Source organism: Chiloscyllium plagiosum, unplaced genomic scaffold, assembly GCF_037043375.1.
Source record: "Chiloscyllium plagiosum isolate Xiang-an unplaced genomic scaffold, Cpla_swu_hap1 HiC_scaffold_23, whole genome shotgun sequence".
NCBI lineage: Eukaryota > Metazoa > Chordata > Chondrichthyes > Orectolobiformes > Hemiscylliidae > Chiloscyllium > Chiloscyllium plagiosum.
The window spans coordinates 57620181-57638327 of NW_028270161.1; the positions used below are offsets into that span (position 1 = coordinate 57620181).

Sequence of the window (18147 nt, forward strand, 5' to 3'; positions counted from 1 at the left end):
GTTGGATCATAGGACACAGAATTTATAAAAAAAGATCATTACATCATACACTAATGTGAACCGTTTGTTCAATATATTGCATCTTTGTATGACACTATGATTTTTTGCTATAAATTCTGTGTCCTATGATCCTATTCCACTAGTTACCTGATGGAGGAGCAGTGCTCCGAAAGCTTGTACTTCCAAATAAACCTGCTGGACTATAACTTGGTGTCATGTGATTTTTAACCAGATAACAAAATACATGAACCCACAGTGACATGTTGGCCTGTGAATGTAACGTAACAGGAAAACAAAGCTCAATTCTGGTGTTGTGTGATTTTTAACTTTGCCCACCCCAGTCCAACACCGGCACCTCCACTTCACTGTTATCTGGTGTTTAGATTACATTACAGCGTGGAAACAGGCCCTTCGGCCCAACAAGTCCACACCGACCCGCCGAAGCGCAACCCACCCATACCCCTACATTTACCCCTTAGCTAACACTACGGGCAATTTAGCATAGACAATTCACCTGACCTGCACATCTTTGGACTGTGGTAGGAAACCGGAGCACCCGGAGGAAACCCACGCAGACATGGGGAGAATGTGCAGACTCCACAGTCAGTCGCCTGAGTCAGGAATTGAACCCAGGTCTCTGGCGCTGTGAGGCAGCAGTGCTAGCCACCGTGCTGCTGTGCAGGAACACTGGATTTAGCCATGAATCCATGAATGGTGTTTTTTTTGCTTCAAAGTAGCAGAAAGAAACTTGGGAATCAACAATTTTTATTCCATAAATCTCACTTTTCTCCCTTTTAATTTCCCTCCACCACATCTAATTCCCAAAGGTTTGGATTTGGGAATTTTAAAAACCTCAGCAGCATTTAGTGTTTGAGTCTAATCTTCTTTCGTTTTTCCAAGTGTAGTTTAAAAGGCTGCTTTCAAATCTCAGATTAAGCAGAGAAAACACGAACAAACCTCACTTCAGTAAAGCTGGCTAAAAAGAGCAGGACTGTGTACCTGAAGGCAGGCCACCTCTTTATTCCAGATAAGAAAGTAAATTGATATTTGGAATGAGAATTTCTCTGTTCCAATACAGGGAAAATTGAAACAAAATCTCAAGTTTTCTTAGAAAAGGCACTAAAGAACAAACTGGCCACGAGGCGGCCATTCAGCCCCTTAATTCCATTCCAGCATTCAATCAAGATCACAACTCATCTGTACCTAATCGCTATTTACTGATCGTAATGTGGTTTCTTTGATATCCTATCCAACGTAACTCTATCTGTAATGAAAACAGAAATTGTTGGAGACATTCAGCAGCTCTGGCAGCATGTGTGGAGAGAAAGCAGAGTCAATGTGGAGTCCAGTGATCCTTCATCAGAACTGGATCCAAGGTCATTGGATTTGAAATGTTGATTCTGCTTTCTCTCCATGGATGCTGCTAGACTAGCTAATTCCCCAACAATTTCTGTTTTTGTTTCAATTCTTCAGCATCTGCGGTTCTTTGTTTTATTTTTGTGTAAAACTCCACCTATTTTTGGATCAATAGATGTTTCCATCGTCAATGTCAATGGTTTTTGATAGGGAGAGGGAGTGCTCCTAATTCTCCTACGTCTGATTGAATTGTGTCTGACCTGAGTGGTGATCATCAGTGCTTTGGAAAAGGAGCAGCTTTCTAACCTACTCCCTTTCTTCTTTCATGCTGGAATTACCCAAAAACAAAGTTAAGCAATCAAAGTTAAGCATCAGGGACTATATTTGCAAGGTATCTTAATACAGAGGCTAGAAAGTTAAGTGTAAATTGTCTAACTGGTTTGGTAAAATTTCAGGATTAAGGAAGCAGAATAACTGGAAGTATAAGGAAGTACCTACAATATTCCAGCTGCTAAGTATATTTTCAGAGCCTCATACATTAAGTTGGAAAAACAGCTTTTCTGCAGCATATTACAGACTTCCCAACACTCCTTAATCTCTCTTTGGACTTCTACAAATGCAGAGTTGCAAAGACGGAAGAATGCTCCTTCATAAAATCCTTACCACATCTCATTCACAAGGTGGAAATGGGGTAAAGGATGACTGTAAGTAGAGAAATATTATAACAGCTCATCAATCAACACACTGGGCTTTCAGATCAGAATTTACATCAAGGCACAAGAAGTGATTCGTAAAGAATTGAGATAATCTGCAGCTTCATGTAAACATGTTTCATATGGTGTGCTCAACCTGTAAACAATTAGCTCCAAATTCAAAACTGCAATTAGTTGCTGGCACCAAACAAATGATTGCACGTCAAACAAGAACAGAATAAATCCAAAGATATTTGAAGTCTCACAGCTCTGTAAACATCGGATCAATCGAGAGCACCAAGTTCGTGTAACTGCTGTTTCTGATTGGTCTCCAGTTCCTCCAATCGCTTGCGGAGCAGACACAGCTCTCTTTGATGTTGTTCTTCCTTGAAGGGAGAAAGGTCGAGGCAATGTTGAAAAGGTGTACAATTATAAAACACTGCTTAACACTTTCAAAAGATGATACTTCTATAATCAGTTTTACGCTCTTTAAATAACGATCTAAATAATTAGCTCATTAGAACAACGGAAGGCATCTAATCCAAAAAGTGGCACCTTCACAGCCTTGCTTTGAGAACTGTCAGTCAGTAATGTTACATAACAGGGCAGGGTCCCCAGGCAACTGGGGTTTCAGCGATAACTGCCTTGCCTCCGCCGAGGAGCTAAGTGGCCAGCTCCTCTTCCTATAAGTAACAGAACCATCACCTTCCTATATAATATAAAGGTGGCTTCTATCCTCAGTTATTTTCCATAAGACACAGGAGCAGAATGTGAGCCCATTCAGCCCGTCAAGACTGCTTTACCACTGAGAATTTTCAGTTTGATTTAACCAGCAAAAGGTAGGATAAAAATCAAGAACCCCACAAACCTATTCCGTCATGCTTGTATTAATGTAGAGAAACAAGTCTAATGAAATATGCTTTCACTGACAACGGGTCAGTTAGACTCGAAACGTCAGCTCTTTCTCTCCTTACAGATGCTGCCAGAGATTTTCCAGCATTTTCTCTTTTTTGGTTTCAGATTCCAGCATCTGCAGTAATTTGCTTTTATCAAAGAAAACGTCAACTTGTTTTAAGCCAATTCTTCAACATGAGTATTTAAATAGTGTGTTTCCCTTATTAGTCACTGAGAGTGATCAGTTCCAAGAGGCAGGAGCCTGGTGAGTAGTTTCTGTAGTATAATTAGCTCACAGTAAGGAATTGTAAAATGGAAACATCTACCTTCTGGTGCTCAGGTAACTTCTCTAAACAATTCCTTACACATTTTGGGAACATAACTTCCCTTAATGAAACAGGAGGAGGGGCTGGCCATTCAGGCCTCCTGGCTGATCCTCAACCTCACTCTATCCCAATAATCCTCAATTGCCTTGGAACTCAAATATTTATTGACTTCAGCCTTGAATATTCTCAACAATCGAACACTGACAGCTCTCTGGGGAACAGAATACCCTATGATAGGGTTAGGATCTCTGAATGAATACATTTCTCATTCACCTACCCCATATACTTTGGGATTATTCCCCAATCCTAGACTAGGGTTTCCCAAAGTTGAGGGCACAAGTCAGGATCTGAAGGGAATCACCAATTGAAATCATAGTTAATGTTTCGGGTCGAGTGACTCTTGAGAAAGGAAGGGTCACTGGATCAGAAATGTTAACTCTGATTTTTCTCCACAGGTGCTGCCAGAGCTGCTGAGCTTTTCTAGCAATTTCTGTTTTTATTTCTGATCTACAGCATCTGCTGTTCTTTCAGTTTTCAGCAGTTGAAATGTTAGGGTCCTAAGTTCTGAGGTAGCAATAACTACAGAGCTCTAATCAAGGGCCAACAGCCATGCTTCCACTCTAACAGGGCAAATTAAGAAGGAAACCAAAAGCCTTTTTAAAGATAACTATTTGTTATATAAGGAAAAGGAAATAGCAAGGCAGATACACGAATATAAGAACAGGAATAGGAGTAGACCATACAGCCCATCAAGCTTATTCAAGTAAGCACATGGCTCAGCTTCCATAGTAACAGTGCCATACCCACTTATCCCTCAATTCTCTTACAGCCCAAAAATCCATAAACCTTGAATATACTCATTAACTGACTCATCCTCATCTTTACCTAAATGGTTAATTTCTTTTCTTGAGACTATGACTCTTGGTACTAGGCTCTCCAACCAAGGGAAACAGTGTCACTGTCTATCCTGTCAAACCCTCTTTTAACATTTCAACAAGGCCGTGAATTATTCTTCTGAACTCCAGAAAATACAGGCATATTCTTCTCAATCTCTCCTCACAGGGCAGCTCTCACCAGTATTCCAAATGAGGGAGTGGAACACAAGGATTGAACTGATATAGGGGAAGCAAAAGAGTGACATTTGCTGGAAATCACTAAATGAGGACAGGTAATGAGTCTATGGAAGATATGAAAATGTGAACAATCTCAGTCAATTTGTTGGCAAAAGGACAGCCGTTGGGAATTGCTAAAGATGGTGGTGATGGCAGTGCTAGTGAGACTGTGTGTGACAGCGTTCTAAATGAATTGCAATGTGCGCAGAGTATGGTCGAGGTGAATGGCAGGAAGATACTGATCTCCAAAGCCAGAGTATTCAAATTAGAGCTTCTGCAACAATGGAAGAGAGGCAGGGACTAAATGCAAGGCAATGTTTTAGAGACAGAGGAAAGTAGTCTTGGTAATGGACAGGATGCTCATGGTTCATGACTGAAAATATTTAAGATCCTGTGCCTGTGGAATTAGCCTCAAATGGCAGCTGAGACTTTTGTTGGATTGAAAGTCAGAGGCAATGCACAACTGGGAAGAATAGATTCAACACTGCTGAAAAGAAAAAAAAATGTTGACTCATTGTTTAAATTGAAATAAAGGTTGGGAATTCGAAGCCTCAGCATCAAAAGGAAGGAACAAAGAGTTAAGTTGTTGGCGCATTATTGTAAATTATTAAAGTTTTCCCTGAGCTTTGAACACAAGTTATTCTCTAATAGAATCACGCAGTAGAGTAGCAAGACATTTAGTATAATTGGCTTGGTGTTCGCCTTTTGAAAATCTATTTGTGCCATTTCACTGTCATTTTCCTAAAGCCCTGCAAATAACGCTTGGTGAAAAAAAAAGAATTTGAGTGGACAATGTGATTGATAAAGGCAACGAAACAGACTACAACAACCAATCATCCTAAAACATATTTCACACTGGAGAATGAACTCTAGAGATTAGCAACCCTCAATTTTTCTAGGTCTCAGGTGGCTGGGAAATAGAATATGACAAACCCTTAATGAGGAAAATGTATAAATGACTGGATGTTGAGTATCAATAACTTGGCATGATTCACACGTTAAAATGAACTAAAAAAAATTACAATTGACAATTATTAGCTGATTACAATCACCCATGAGCTACAGTAAAGTTAGGTACCTGAACACTCATACACGTTGCTTCTGCGCCTTGCATGAAGGTGGATGGTAAAAAATTGGTTGAATTACACAGGCCAGTAGGTGAAAAATTTGGCCCCAAGAACAGCCTTCGGAATTCATTATGTCTACGCTGTAAATCCTTTAATCTTTTCTGAAGTCTTGCGTGGCTTTCATAGGGAACATTTTGTCTAGAAAAAAGAATTGATAATTCAAAGGTTGAACAGTGGTATCCAGCAGATGACAGCTTATGTGTCCTTTCCGCACCTGTGGCACTGCAATAGTCACATAGACAACCAGAGAGAAAAAACAGATGCTGAAGAAAACATTAATAGACGTATTAACCCACTGAATCAGTATTATTGCATTGTTTCAATTTTGAACTTTATTCCATTTGCATTCACGAGTGAAGGATGAATTTTGGGATTGTGTCTCATTCTGAACTGTTTCAGAGGTTTCCAATTTCTCCCTGATCTTCTCAAACAGCCTGCACAAGCTCCAACTTCATTATCTCTACTTTCTCATTTTTCTTCTTCTGATCTATCAGTTACACTTATAATCCTATGCACCTCAGTAATTATCTTGCCTCTGCAATCAGAAAAGTGTTGCCACCAGATGGATGATTATATCCCTGTACAGTAACTAGTTCCCCTCAGTGGGACACAGACTACAGGATACCTGCCACCCAAATAATCTGCTTATCCAACAATGACCTGACTTGACCACTTCAGATGGTGTAATCTCCCCATTCCAAGACCAAATCCAAATACTTCATCTGTATCCCATCTCTGTGACATAAACCTTCTTCCTCACACCATCATTCACTACCTCCAATTCTAGATGGGATGAGTTCATAATTTTAATATTAGGAACAAATAAAATCCATTCCTGGATTGTTTCGCTTCTCCTTTCTTCTGTCTATCAATCATCCTACTTAACTACATCCTTTCATCTTTCTCCCATTCCCCTCCAGTGTAAAAACTCATTTCTACTCCAAACTCCACTGGGTTCAAGTGCTCCCCCTGTTGCTATATCTCAGTGGAATGCCCTTGCTGAACTTGGTTAGAGAGTATCAGTGAAAAACGCTCACTTGTATGTATGTTTCTCAATTTCCAGCTCTTCTTTCTTTGCCTCCAGCAGCTGGACTTTCTCCTGCAATCTTTTCTGCTTGCTTTCATTCAGTGCTTTCCTCTTAAAAAAAAAAGACACAAGCAGAAAATACAGAATTTCAGTGGCAAGGCTGGATTTCACACAAATGAAAGTTTTGGCTGATTAAAGCAGGAGTGAGCAATACCTTCTTTTGAGCTAAAGCAGCACGCTGCAGTCGGTCTTTGGCCTGGCAATATTTCTCCTCCAGCTCTGCAGTGCGACTCTGCAGCTTGTGTTTCTCTTCCAACCACTCTACTCGCTTCTCTTCCACCAGCCTGGGCAAACATTTACAAAGCAAAGTTTTAAACCTTGGAATAAGCTGGAAACCTTTTGCTATTGCTTTGTCAGTAAAACAAGTTGCATTTATAGATTGCTGTTCATGATCACTGCAAGCCCCAAAGCAGTTTCTCACCAATGAAGAACATTTGAAATGCAGCCATTGCTACATAGTAGGGAATGTAGCAGCCAGGTTACATATAGTAGGTAGTGGCTAGAAAAAGCAGTGTTTCAGACATCAATTGAGAGATAAATATTAGTCAAGACACTAGGAATTACAAACTACTGTTCTTCAGAACAGCTGGAAATGTTTTACATCAACGCAACTTGGCCAACAAGGTCTGGTCGGCATCTCATCCAAAAGTAAAACATACAGATAAGGCGATGACCTAGTGGTTTTATTTCTAGACCATTAATCCAGAAACTCAGCTTATATTCTGGGAACCTAGGTTCGAATCCTGCCATGGCAATGGTGGAATTTGAATTCATTAAAAAAAAAATTGAGATATAAGAATCTACTGATGACCATGAAACTATCGTCGATTGTCAGAAAAACCCATCTGGCTCATTAACGTCCTTTAGTGGAGGAGATCAGCCATCCTCACCTAGTCTGGCCTACAGCAATGTGGTCTGAGCAGCATAGAGACTCAGTGGTTAGCACTGCTGCATCACAGCACCAGGGACCCAGGTTCAAATCCAGTCTTGCATGACTGTCTGTGTGGAGTTTGTACATTCTCCCATGCCTGCATGATTTTTCTCCGGGTGTTCCAGTTTCCTCCCAAAGTCCAGTGATGTGCAGGTTATGTGCACTGACCATGCTAAATTGCCCAGAGTGTCCAGTGATATGCAAGCTAGGTGGATTAGCAATGGAAAATGCAGAGTTATAGAGATAGGGTGGGTCTGGATGGGCTGCTTTTCAGAGGGTGTGGACTTGATGGCCGTCGGTTTAAGGGAACTAGGGATGGGAAACAAAAGCTGGCCAGCAATGCGCACATCCCACAAGAAAATAAAAAAATTGAACAGTACACAAAATGCTTCAAATGTTATGGTCATTGCACTTTCAACTATTACATTATAAGTACAATTATTTCCTTCCATTATAAATATTTCCTTTGACGCATAGTGCCAAAATAACAGTTTCAATCAGTAATGCATTGAGATTTCATCAACAAGATACAGTGCACAAAGACTAAAACCATCAGGACAGCTTACTGCAGTGGCTTAAAAAAAAACATCGCCAGTGGCTAAGCGTCAAGCTTTCTTTCTGGTTAGCTGCTTGTGGTCATCTAAAATCAAAAATAAATTCCAGTTTCACCAATTTAGCTCATTCTGTTAGGCTGACATAGTCTTAATGTGTAGAAGTGTTAAAAGGACTCCAAAATATTTAACTAAAATCCTTTTGTGCCACTAAACAGATTTTGCGGCTGAACGGAAGTGTAAAAGAAGTGACAGCCAATACTTTTCTGAGTTCATTTTTAAAAGCAGAACTGTTGACAATTCTAAAAAGAGGGAAGTATCCACCTAAATTGGAGAATTCAGAGGGTTCTGTTGTAATTAATAGTTACCCAGAAACAGTTAGGCAATTCAGATATTCTAACTCTTGAGAAACTATTAAACTAACTCCCCAACTTCTCCTACACGCCCCCCCCCCATCTACACCTCCTGAAGGTCCTTTACACGCTCCAACACACCCACACATTTCAGACAATAACTCTTCCCTTGATCTGACACTATTGCCCTTCTTCCAAGGACTCAATACCCAAGCCTCCACACCATTTAATCACTTACTTGGCACCCTACCCACACTTTCATGGGAGCTGTCAAAGTAGCTGTCTGTGCTGCTGGACATTTAAACCTCAGAAAAGGGGAAATACTGTCACGGAAAAGGGGACATTGTTTGCCCCTCATGAACATCTTGCACAGAGGTCACAGCTGCATCTGCAAAAGCCATGATGGAAATCTCCTGCCAGAAGAAAGTGGAGCCCTAGCTTATTGGAGAAAGGTAGAAGGTAAAAAGGTAGCAAGTCAGATGCTTTTGAAGACTCGATGCAAAGAACTTTTCATGTTTATTGACTCTCCTTACCCTGTTAGTTGAGTGACTGATAATCATGCATATTATACAATAGTAGAATTAAATCTGTACTATAAAAGAAAGATTGTCAAACAGAATCATTTGTAAATCGCTAAGAAAACAATAACTTTTTTGACACTTTAAAATCCCAAGTTAGCAAACATAATGCAGTTGCTATGTATTTTCGCAGAAGTGTTTTTCTTAAAAATCTTAATGGCTTAAAAATATTCCTTCAAAGATTTTGAAACAAACTAAAGTTGGGAAAAGTAAGTAATGCAGTCAGGAAATTACATATTCTCTACTTGAGCAGTGTGATTCTTATTGTCACAATATTCTGGACCATTAAAAGGTGCACAATAATGAATCTGAACCTAGTATCCTAATCCAAATATTGTAGACCGTGCTGAGGCTGATGACATAATCTAGTTACAGAGCATGCTGGGTACAGTTCAGAGAACACCACCACCTTTGTTTACCACCACACCTGGCAAGTCTGTCAGCTATGAATTTAAAGAGATCTTATTTTTGGAAGTCTTCACTTTCATGTTCAAAATATAACATAGGGAAAATAAAAATCAATATGGGGCTTAATAGTTAGAATAAGTTTAGTAGCAGGATGTTATGTCACAAAAACAGCTGCTTACTTTTCAGATTCATGCTGTGTCCGTTCAGCTTGGCTTCTTGCATTTCGTATTTCCTCTTTTAAACGCTCTAACATTTCCCGCATTTTGCTGTTGTTATTCAATAAGTCATTCTCTGACTGTGACAGAGTGTTAAGCTGCATCTGCATTTCACTAATTTGCTTTGATGAGCAGAAAGAAAAAAAATTGAACAATTTAGTAACACCTGAAATGAAACAATTTTAAATTCAACCTACTCTTTGAAATTTGTATTTACTGTTCAACTCCTCGGTCAGAAAAATGCTATTACTTCACAACTAAGGGACATTGCAACAAAAAAAAGGAACATGTTGCAAATATTTTTTTCTAGAGAAATCTCAAAGAAAGGAAATGCACATGAAGTTCAAAGACTAGTTGAATCAGCATGGGATGTATGCATAATTGAGAAGGGCTGATCGTTCAAAACGAGTGAGAGCTGGAGCTAGTTCTGACCAGCAGACGACAGAAATGGAGCTGGGGAGTGGGACAGTGAGTGGGAAAAGAAGGGGAGAGGAATAGAGCAGGGGGTGGGAGAGGGAGCGGACAGAAAGGGAGCTGCGGTGGGGCAACACAGAAATGGAGGTTGTGGGTGAGCGAGGTGGAACGAGAAGAATGGAGCTGGGGGTGGGGGTAAGAAGAGAGGAATGGAGCTGGGGGTGGGGGTTAGAGGAGAGGAATGGAGCTGGGGGAGTCATGCAATTGTAGCTCCTGCCAACAGAAAGTGTGTGGTGCTTCTGGATTCCTGTGACTAGGATAGAAAGTCATTAATTCAGTGATTTTATTCTCACTGCAGAGAGTTGCTGGTGACTGGCCCAGGTAATGGTTGCAGTGTTTAGCAAGTCAATATACTGCAATGGAGCACATGCAGTCATCCTAAGACCATCAGAAGTAGGATTAGCCCAATCACTCATTTAATAAGATCATGACCAATCTTCTTGTTGTCTTCATTCTATTTACTGAGGTTGAGAAATATCTCAGTTATTATCGAACAGTAGAGCAGACTCGATAAGCCAAATGGCCTAATTCTGCTCCTATATCGTATGGTCTTACATTTTTCCCTCTGTCTTAACCTGTATTAGCATAAGTAATTTCTCAAGCTTTAACCAGCCATAGACGAGTGAACAAGAATTCTGATGTCAAACTCTGCATTAATATTGGTATAAATCCACGTTATAGCAGATGCTGGAAAGGGATGGAAAGTAAAATATGCAGCAATGGCAAAATTCCTCACGTTAAATAACTTGCCATTTTAGGGGCAAGTCCCTTCAGTAATGTAATCAAAGCAAGCAGTTCTCAGTGTGATTAGCTAAGGTACCTGTCTTAACTCAGCACTGTCATTCTTTTCTTTTTCAAGTTCTTCAGTTTGAAGCACTTGCTGCTGAAGTTTTGACCTATAAAACAAAGATGCAAATTAACAACAATGTTTACAATAGACTAGCCCCTTGAGTTTGTCATTTCACATGGACTTGGTATTCTCATTGTTACAATCAGAGATCAGGTCACCTTTGTTCACTTCCCTCTCCACCTACATCGACTTTGGCCTCCAAGCCAACGATGTCCATCCACCAGAAGAAACACACATTGCCAAATCACTGAGAAATGAACTTTAAAATTCCCAAGTGTCCAGCCTTTGGTCCACCTGTCACCATAACATGTCTGCAACTACCAATCTGCTGAATTATTCTCACCTGTACCTTTGATGCACCAGAGAAACTCCTACTCTCTTTCATCCTTGTTAAGCTGCATTCTAAAGGACTCAGCCATAAGCTTTTATACTGGTCTGCTGAATTACCCACATTATCTGGCTTTATCAGGTAAAACACAACATTGACCATCCTTCACTACCTGAAATGCAAAGATATATTCCCAGCTTCTCTTCTCAAATATAATTTATTGGATTTAACTAAAATAGACAACATTTCACGTTCACAAAAATGGAAAGGCCCCATATTCAGAGTTGCCGTTTATGGATCTTTGCAAAACTCAAAACAAAATGACAAATGCTTAAATGTTACTGGTTCTTCAGATACAATTTCCAAAATTAAAACTGCTCTTCTATTATCCACTGGCTTAGAGTATGGTACTCAAAAAAGCAAAGCAGGTCAGGCAGCACCTGAGGTGCAGGAGAATCGACATTTCGATAACAAGCCCTTCATCACCCCCTCATTCCTGTCGAATCGCCGGCTCCTCAGATGCTGCCTGACCTGCTGTGTTTTTCCAGCACCACACTTTAAACTCTAATCTCCAGCATCTGCAGTCCTCACTTTCTCTTATTATCTACTGGTGCCAAGTTCAAATTTAGCTGTCTGTGTGGAAGTCTTAAACACACAAAAATGGAAACTGCTGGAGAAATAGCAGGTCTAGCACCATCTGTGGTGAAAATAGAGTTCACATTTCAGGTCTGGTGACCCTTCTTTCACTGCTGCTGGTTGAAAGACATTTCACATCTAGATAGACCTTTAGACAGGCACACCACAGTATGCAAAATCACAAGTCAACAAAAGTAGACAATTTGTCATAGTCACAGAGTCATAGAGATGTACAGCACGGAAACAGACGCTTCGGTCCAACCCGTCCATGCTGACCAGATATCCCTTCCTGAAGAAGGGCTTATGCCCGAAACGTCGATTCTCCTGTTCCCTGGATGCTGCCTGACCTGCTGCGCTTTTCCTGCAACACATTTTCAGACCAGATATCCCAACCCAATCTAGTCCCACCTGCCATCACCCAGCCCAAATCCCTCCACCTCCACCGCTTCCTCTGGAAGCTCATTCCATATACGTACCGCCCTCAGTGTGAAAAAGTTGCCCCTTAGTCTCTTTTATATCTTTCCCCTCTCACCCTAAACCTATGCCCTCTAGTTCTGGACTTCCCCACCCCAGGGAAAAGACATTGTCTATTTACCCTATTCATGCCCCTCATAATTTTGTAAATCTCTATGTCTCAAAGCTTAGACAAGGTCAGCTCAGATGAGAAAAAGAGAAACTCTCAAAGTTTTACAAGAGGATCCTTTCCAGGGTTAAAGCATATTGCCATGACAGAATAATGGTACTGCTAGATGCCAAGTGATTAATGTCAGAAAGATCAGTCAATACTCAGCCTTGACATTTCCTCAAAAAAAACAACTTCAGAAAAAGATCTTGCAAATAGTTTTGACCTTGAAAGTAGCAAGAATGCTTTTCAAGTAGCAAGAAAAATTTTTTAATAAAAATACAGGCCGTTCTACTATAACACGCATTTTGTTACCATGAACTTGCTATAACACGACTGATGAATTCGGGACACTGTTTCTAAAGCGTTAAGTTTTAAAGCATGTATCAGTTATAACATAATTCTGGTTTAAATGGTGGCGCTATTACACAATTGTCTTAAAACATGGGATTGCATGAGAACAGAACTACCACGTTATAGCAGAACTGACTGTAGACATGATACTTACACATGAATTTAAGATACAAATTACAATCTCAAACTCTCAAAAATATCATTTAAATAATACACCAGTGTTGCATGGTTTAGTGCTTCAGTGCCAACCTGAGGTTCTGGATCTCCCTCTTGGATGCTTCCTCTGCTAACTGTAAAGCATGCAGTTTCTCTTCCATGTGCTCTTTGTCAGCTTGCCAGGTTAAATCGTGCTCAGCCTTCAGTCTTTCGAGGTCAGCAACTTTATTCTCTAGTTCTAACCTTTGAATAAGTAAGCAACGTAATTAAATTTTCAACATGGAGAAAACCAGGCATGTTACCATAAGACCGGAGGGTGACAACAGACCAGAGAATGATCACAAAATAAGTAGTACCATGTTCGGCAGTGTGGAACAGGAGTGAATGGGGCTGAATATTGAATGCATCCCTGTTCATTATCCTTTTACCCACCTTCCATTTTGGAAAATGACAACTAATTTATAAGGATGAATAAAATAATGAAGTACTTTATTTTTGTTTACAAAGCAATATTTTCTGCCCACACCAAGCACCCAGTGTGACAGTCTCCTGGACCCCATCAAACATGTAGGAGGATGAGTAAGTACAATCCAAGTCAGCTAGGGGGAGGCAATTGTTAATCCAGTGATCCTGCCACAACAGATGGTGGAATTTGAATCTCAATAATTATCTGGAATTAAGAGTCTAATTGTGGCATGAATCTGTTGTCAATTGTCAGGAAAAACCGACCTGGTTCACTAATGTCCTTTAGGAAGGGAAACCTCCATCCTTACCCGGTCTGGCATGCATGCATGTGATTCCAGACCCACAGCAATGTGGTTCACTCTTAACTGCCCTCTGGGCAATAATGCTGGTCTAGCCAGGGCACACTCATCCCATGAATAAATTTTAAAAACTGTTCCACCTTGCTCGCGTGGAGTGGCACTTGACCTTGCAGGTACAGTTGGAGAGATTAAGGTTTCAACACGCTTGCTATCATAGTTGAAAAATGTGGTGCTGGAAAAACACAGCAGGCCAGGCAGCATCCGAGGAGCAGGAGAATCGATGTTTTGGGCATAAACCCTTCGTCGCTGGCCTGCTGTGTTTTTCCAGCACCACATTTTTCAACTCTGGTCTCCAGCATCTGCAGTCCTCATTTTCTCCTTGCTATCATAGTGTAAACCTGACCATTCATAATTCAGATATACTTACACTGTGCTATGGATAGAAAGGACTACAATTCAGCATTTCATCACATATTCATGAATGACAGATTACTAATACTTTGCATGAAAATTAGAATTAGAATTCTTACAGTGTGGAAATAGGCCCTTCGGCCCAACAAGTCCACACTGATGGACTTTGTGGGCCACACCAAATTATGAGAAATTAATAAAAAGCCATGTTCACCTTTAACTGAAATAATAGTTTATATTAGTGGCTAGACATAAGCCCAACAGTACCAGAACTGAGCATTAGAATTTTTCAGAACACTGGTCACCTTTCATCTTGGAGTGCTGTAAGCTTCTGGAAGTCATCCTCTTTAGCTGCCTGCACTTTCCGAATTAGTTCCCTCTCCTTTTCTGTCAAGAGCTCTTTGTGTCTTACAATATTGGCCTTAAGAATGTCAATATCTGACTGCAACCCTGCAAAAGGGAACAATTAAATCCAGAACAGCTATCAAAGATTCAATCAAACACTCAAACGTAGCAATTTAGAAAGAGAGAATACATCCCACCCTCCCGGATGGAAGACAGTAATTCTAATTTGTATGAATAGGCTGAATAAACATACTAAAATCTTGGCTATCTCAATTTCGCTCCTGTGCAGCTTTAGGTTATGCAGGTACAAACGATCAATTGCACAGCTCCAGTTCCAAATGTCTGAAAATAACCAGTTCATCATGAGCATGGACTTCCCTAATTTCATTGTAATTCTCAAAGCTCCCTAAGGAACTCTCTCTGATCCTCTCAATCCACCTCATGAATGAACAATACATCAGCTTTAACATGTGTGATGACACCTCTCTGCCACCTCAATCACTGCCTTGCCAACACCAATCTTGAATGAGTCAGAACCTGCTCCATCTTAGAAGGACTCATACCTCCTCCACAAATCTTTGCCATTGATTACATCTTTCTGCTTGGTTCCTATCACAATTTGAAAGGCTGATTGCAAACTTGTCAACATTTCAACCTTGAGCTCAGTTCTGGGCCCTTTTTCCTAGCTATCGTTAAAACTGATTACTTATATCTTTACAAAAATGGCCAACTTTGCCCAGACGCTGCTGAGGGAGTGCAATAAATGTTCACCAGACTTACTTCTGGTGTGGCAGGACTGTCTTATTAATCTCCATTAATATCAAATCTATTAATAGAAATAATTGAAGGGATAGATGGGCTAGATGCAGGTACAATGTTTCCCCTAGATGGGGAGTTAAGAATCAGTGGCACGATTTAAAAATAAAGAGGATGCCACTTAGATGAAAGGGTCCAAAACTTTGGAAAATCCACTACAGAGGTTGCTTAAAGTAAAAATTGACGAAGATTTCTGATCACCAGTGGCATGCAGGGTTATGGGGACAGGATGGGTAAAAGACATTAAGCATTTCATCATCCATGATCACATGGGGTATGCTTGATAGGCTGAATGGCCTATTCCTGTTCCTATGCTCCACTGGTCAGCTTTGTGGTCAGTGACGACTTTGGATTCCTGCAATCCATCATATTAAATTTAGCTTCCTTCTCTCACCATTAAATTGTTCCATTTCCTGACCTTGACAATGTACAGCAGGTGGCTGATCCAATATCAAGGGTGTTCCATTAGCGCCCAAAACCACAAATACCTCAAAGTTTATTTTTTAAAGCAACCATGTGTAAAATGCTAGTGAGCAAAATATACATATCACTACCATGAAGTCCGTTTGAAAAAAACTTCTGAATGAAATAGAAATCAGTAAACATACCATTCATTTCACTTTGCATGTTATCTCTCTCTCTCTCAATCTCTCCTTTGGCTCTTGCTGCTTCTAGTTTGATGTTTGCAATTTCCAGTTTATGAGTGTGCTTGCATTCTTCAAGCTGCAATAATTTGAAAAATAATTCAGGACCTCCATGCTTTCTTTCTATGCTGCAAGCACTGTAGCAGTAGGTACACATACATTAGCACTAGCAAAGCTTTACTGAAATAGCCCTGTAACAAACAGATAATTAACAAGTTACTGCACCTTGTAGACCTGAACCATGAAGAATTCAAGGTTTCAGCTTCAATTGATGCTGAGGCAGTTGGTCACAAGTGGTCACTATTGACTTTAATCAGGTATCCCTCTTCACTCTTCAATGGCTTACTTCATGGTTCAATAGCTTGCTGACTCTTTCTATATAGAACGTAGCACACACGGAATCGCATTTCAATATGAGCTGGTGACCTCCAGAATGAAGGGAAGAAAATTGGGAGATAGGGGTGTGCAGAGAGAATGCAATTCCTCCTAACTTCAACTAACTCTGGTTAAAAGGTTCTAACAAATATACCACAGGAAATTAAAACTCCTCATTCAAAGTTATATTTTATAAAATCCAATATACCAATTGTGCAGTGAAGCAACTGCCGTATTGTTGAGACCATTACTATTTCTCTTTTATTTTTCTCATTTATGGTTTGAAACTCGGAGTTACAGTTGAGAATAGAACTTTGAACACAATTTTTTTTTAAATGAGAACAAAAGACTGTATTTTGCTGTTGGCAACCAGCCTGGAAAATATTGTAGGTTAATTATTGCTCTAAGAACTTTTAGACATTTTGGCACAACTATGTTGCAACACTCAGGGACTAGTAGCTGGTTCGATAGTAAATTAGTCAAACAAGGGAGGACAGATGCTGGCCAGCCAACCACAGAAAATGTCAGACAAGAAATAGAAAAACCAAGTGTGAGCTGTTGCTGACTGGGGTTTGGACAGGAAGTCGTTTTTACTTTAGAAGCTGCCGGACTGGGAAGCTGTTTATAGTTTTGCTCTCTAGATATTCTCCAATTATTGACTTGTTAGAAGTTCTGAGAAAACAGCCCCATTCTGTAAGAAATAAACAAGTCTCCTGTTTGCATTGACTGGTGATTTCAAATTTAAGCAAGTCCTGTATTCCTGCAATACAACTCATTAGCAAGGATTTCATGAAGGCCTAGTATTCATCATTGAAACAGTTATCAAACAGGCAAATTACAATTTTAAATTTTTTTTTCCTGATTTATCCCTTAACTGTGTCTGTCTGTCAGTGAGAGACTGGAGGTTTATATTCGAAGAAGAGGAATCAGAGTTAACATTTCAGGTCTAGTTCTAAGGAAGTGTCATTGGACCCAAAACATTAACGCTGATTTCTCGTCACAGATGCTGCCAGACCTGCTGAGCTTTTCCAGCAACTTCTGTTTTTGTTTCTGAATTAATAACTTACTTTGCTGGACAAAGCATTAACTTCTCGCTCTGCCTTAAACAACTTGCTGGTCAGCTGAGTATTCTGTTCAAGGACCAGCTGCAGTTCCTTCTCCAAACGCTCCTGCTGAAGTTTAATTGACTGCTTCTCTGCCTGCAATCAACAAGAAAGGCAAACTCAACAAAACACACTAAACAAAGCAAATTAGTAAAAACTCAACTAACTGCTGTGGGAAGGCCAATGCCTGAATGTGACCGAAAGAGTTCCGCTCTGATCTGTTATACAACATTCCAAGATTTCCAACAACATTTTAGAATTGCATTTTCTAATTTAGAACATTTAGCTGCAAAAGATGAAACCTTTTTCTTTTGATGTGACACAAATAGGAAATGCTGAGAGTTTTGTTGGATGTCAGCTTCTCACAAGTTAGGTTTATCATACTCATTATACCCAACATGTGTATTGTACAGGAAAGTTGAAGAATGCATTTTATAAAGTGGTTGGATCCAGAAATTTATGAAAGGAATGCAACCACAAAAGATTCATTTTCAAGGATTCTGCAGCAACATCGTTCTCACAATCCAAAAACCTTGTTTTATTTCCCTGCGTGTCAGATTGCAGATGCAGTCCTGAAACCAACTGAAGTTACTATTTTGAACTATACTTATGGTTCTTTGGAGGTACACCGTAATTCTA

At 40.0% G+C, this 18147-nt stretch overlaps 1 protein-coding gene across 1 annotated transcript in view; it reads right to left on the reverse strand.

Annotated features, from left to right (window-relative positions):
• Positions 1 to 215: 215 nt before the first annotated feature.
• cep83 (centrosomal protein 83) overlaps positions 216 to 18147 on the reverse strand; it is a 54841-nt gene continuing 36909 nt past the window's right edge. Inside the window, exons 7-16 of the mRNA XM_087999709.1 lie at positions 17473 to 17604; positions 15995 to 16109; positions 14531 to 14675; positions 13144 to 13293; positions 10925 to 11000; positions 9595 to 9752; positions 6749 to 6878; positions 6545 to 6645; positions 5459 to 5645; positions 216 to 2434 (exon numbers count right to left, since the gene is read on the reverse strand). Of these exons, the coding sequence (XP_087855835.1) occupies positions 2333 to 2434; positions 5459 to 5645; positions 6545 to 6645; positions 6749 to 6878; positions 9595 to 9752; positions 10925 to 11000; positions 13144 to 13293; positions 14531 to 14675; positions 15995 to 16109; positions 17473 to 17604 (1296 nt within the window). The 3' untranslated portion in view covers positions 216 to 2332. The remainder of the gene's footprint in view (positions 2435 to 5458; positions 5646 to 6544; positions 6646 to 6748; positions 6879 to 9594; positions 9753 to 10924; positions 11001 to 13143; positions 13294 to 14530; positions 14676 to 15994; positions 16110 to 17472; positions 17605 to 18147) is intronic.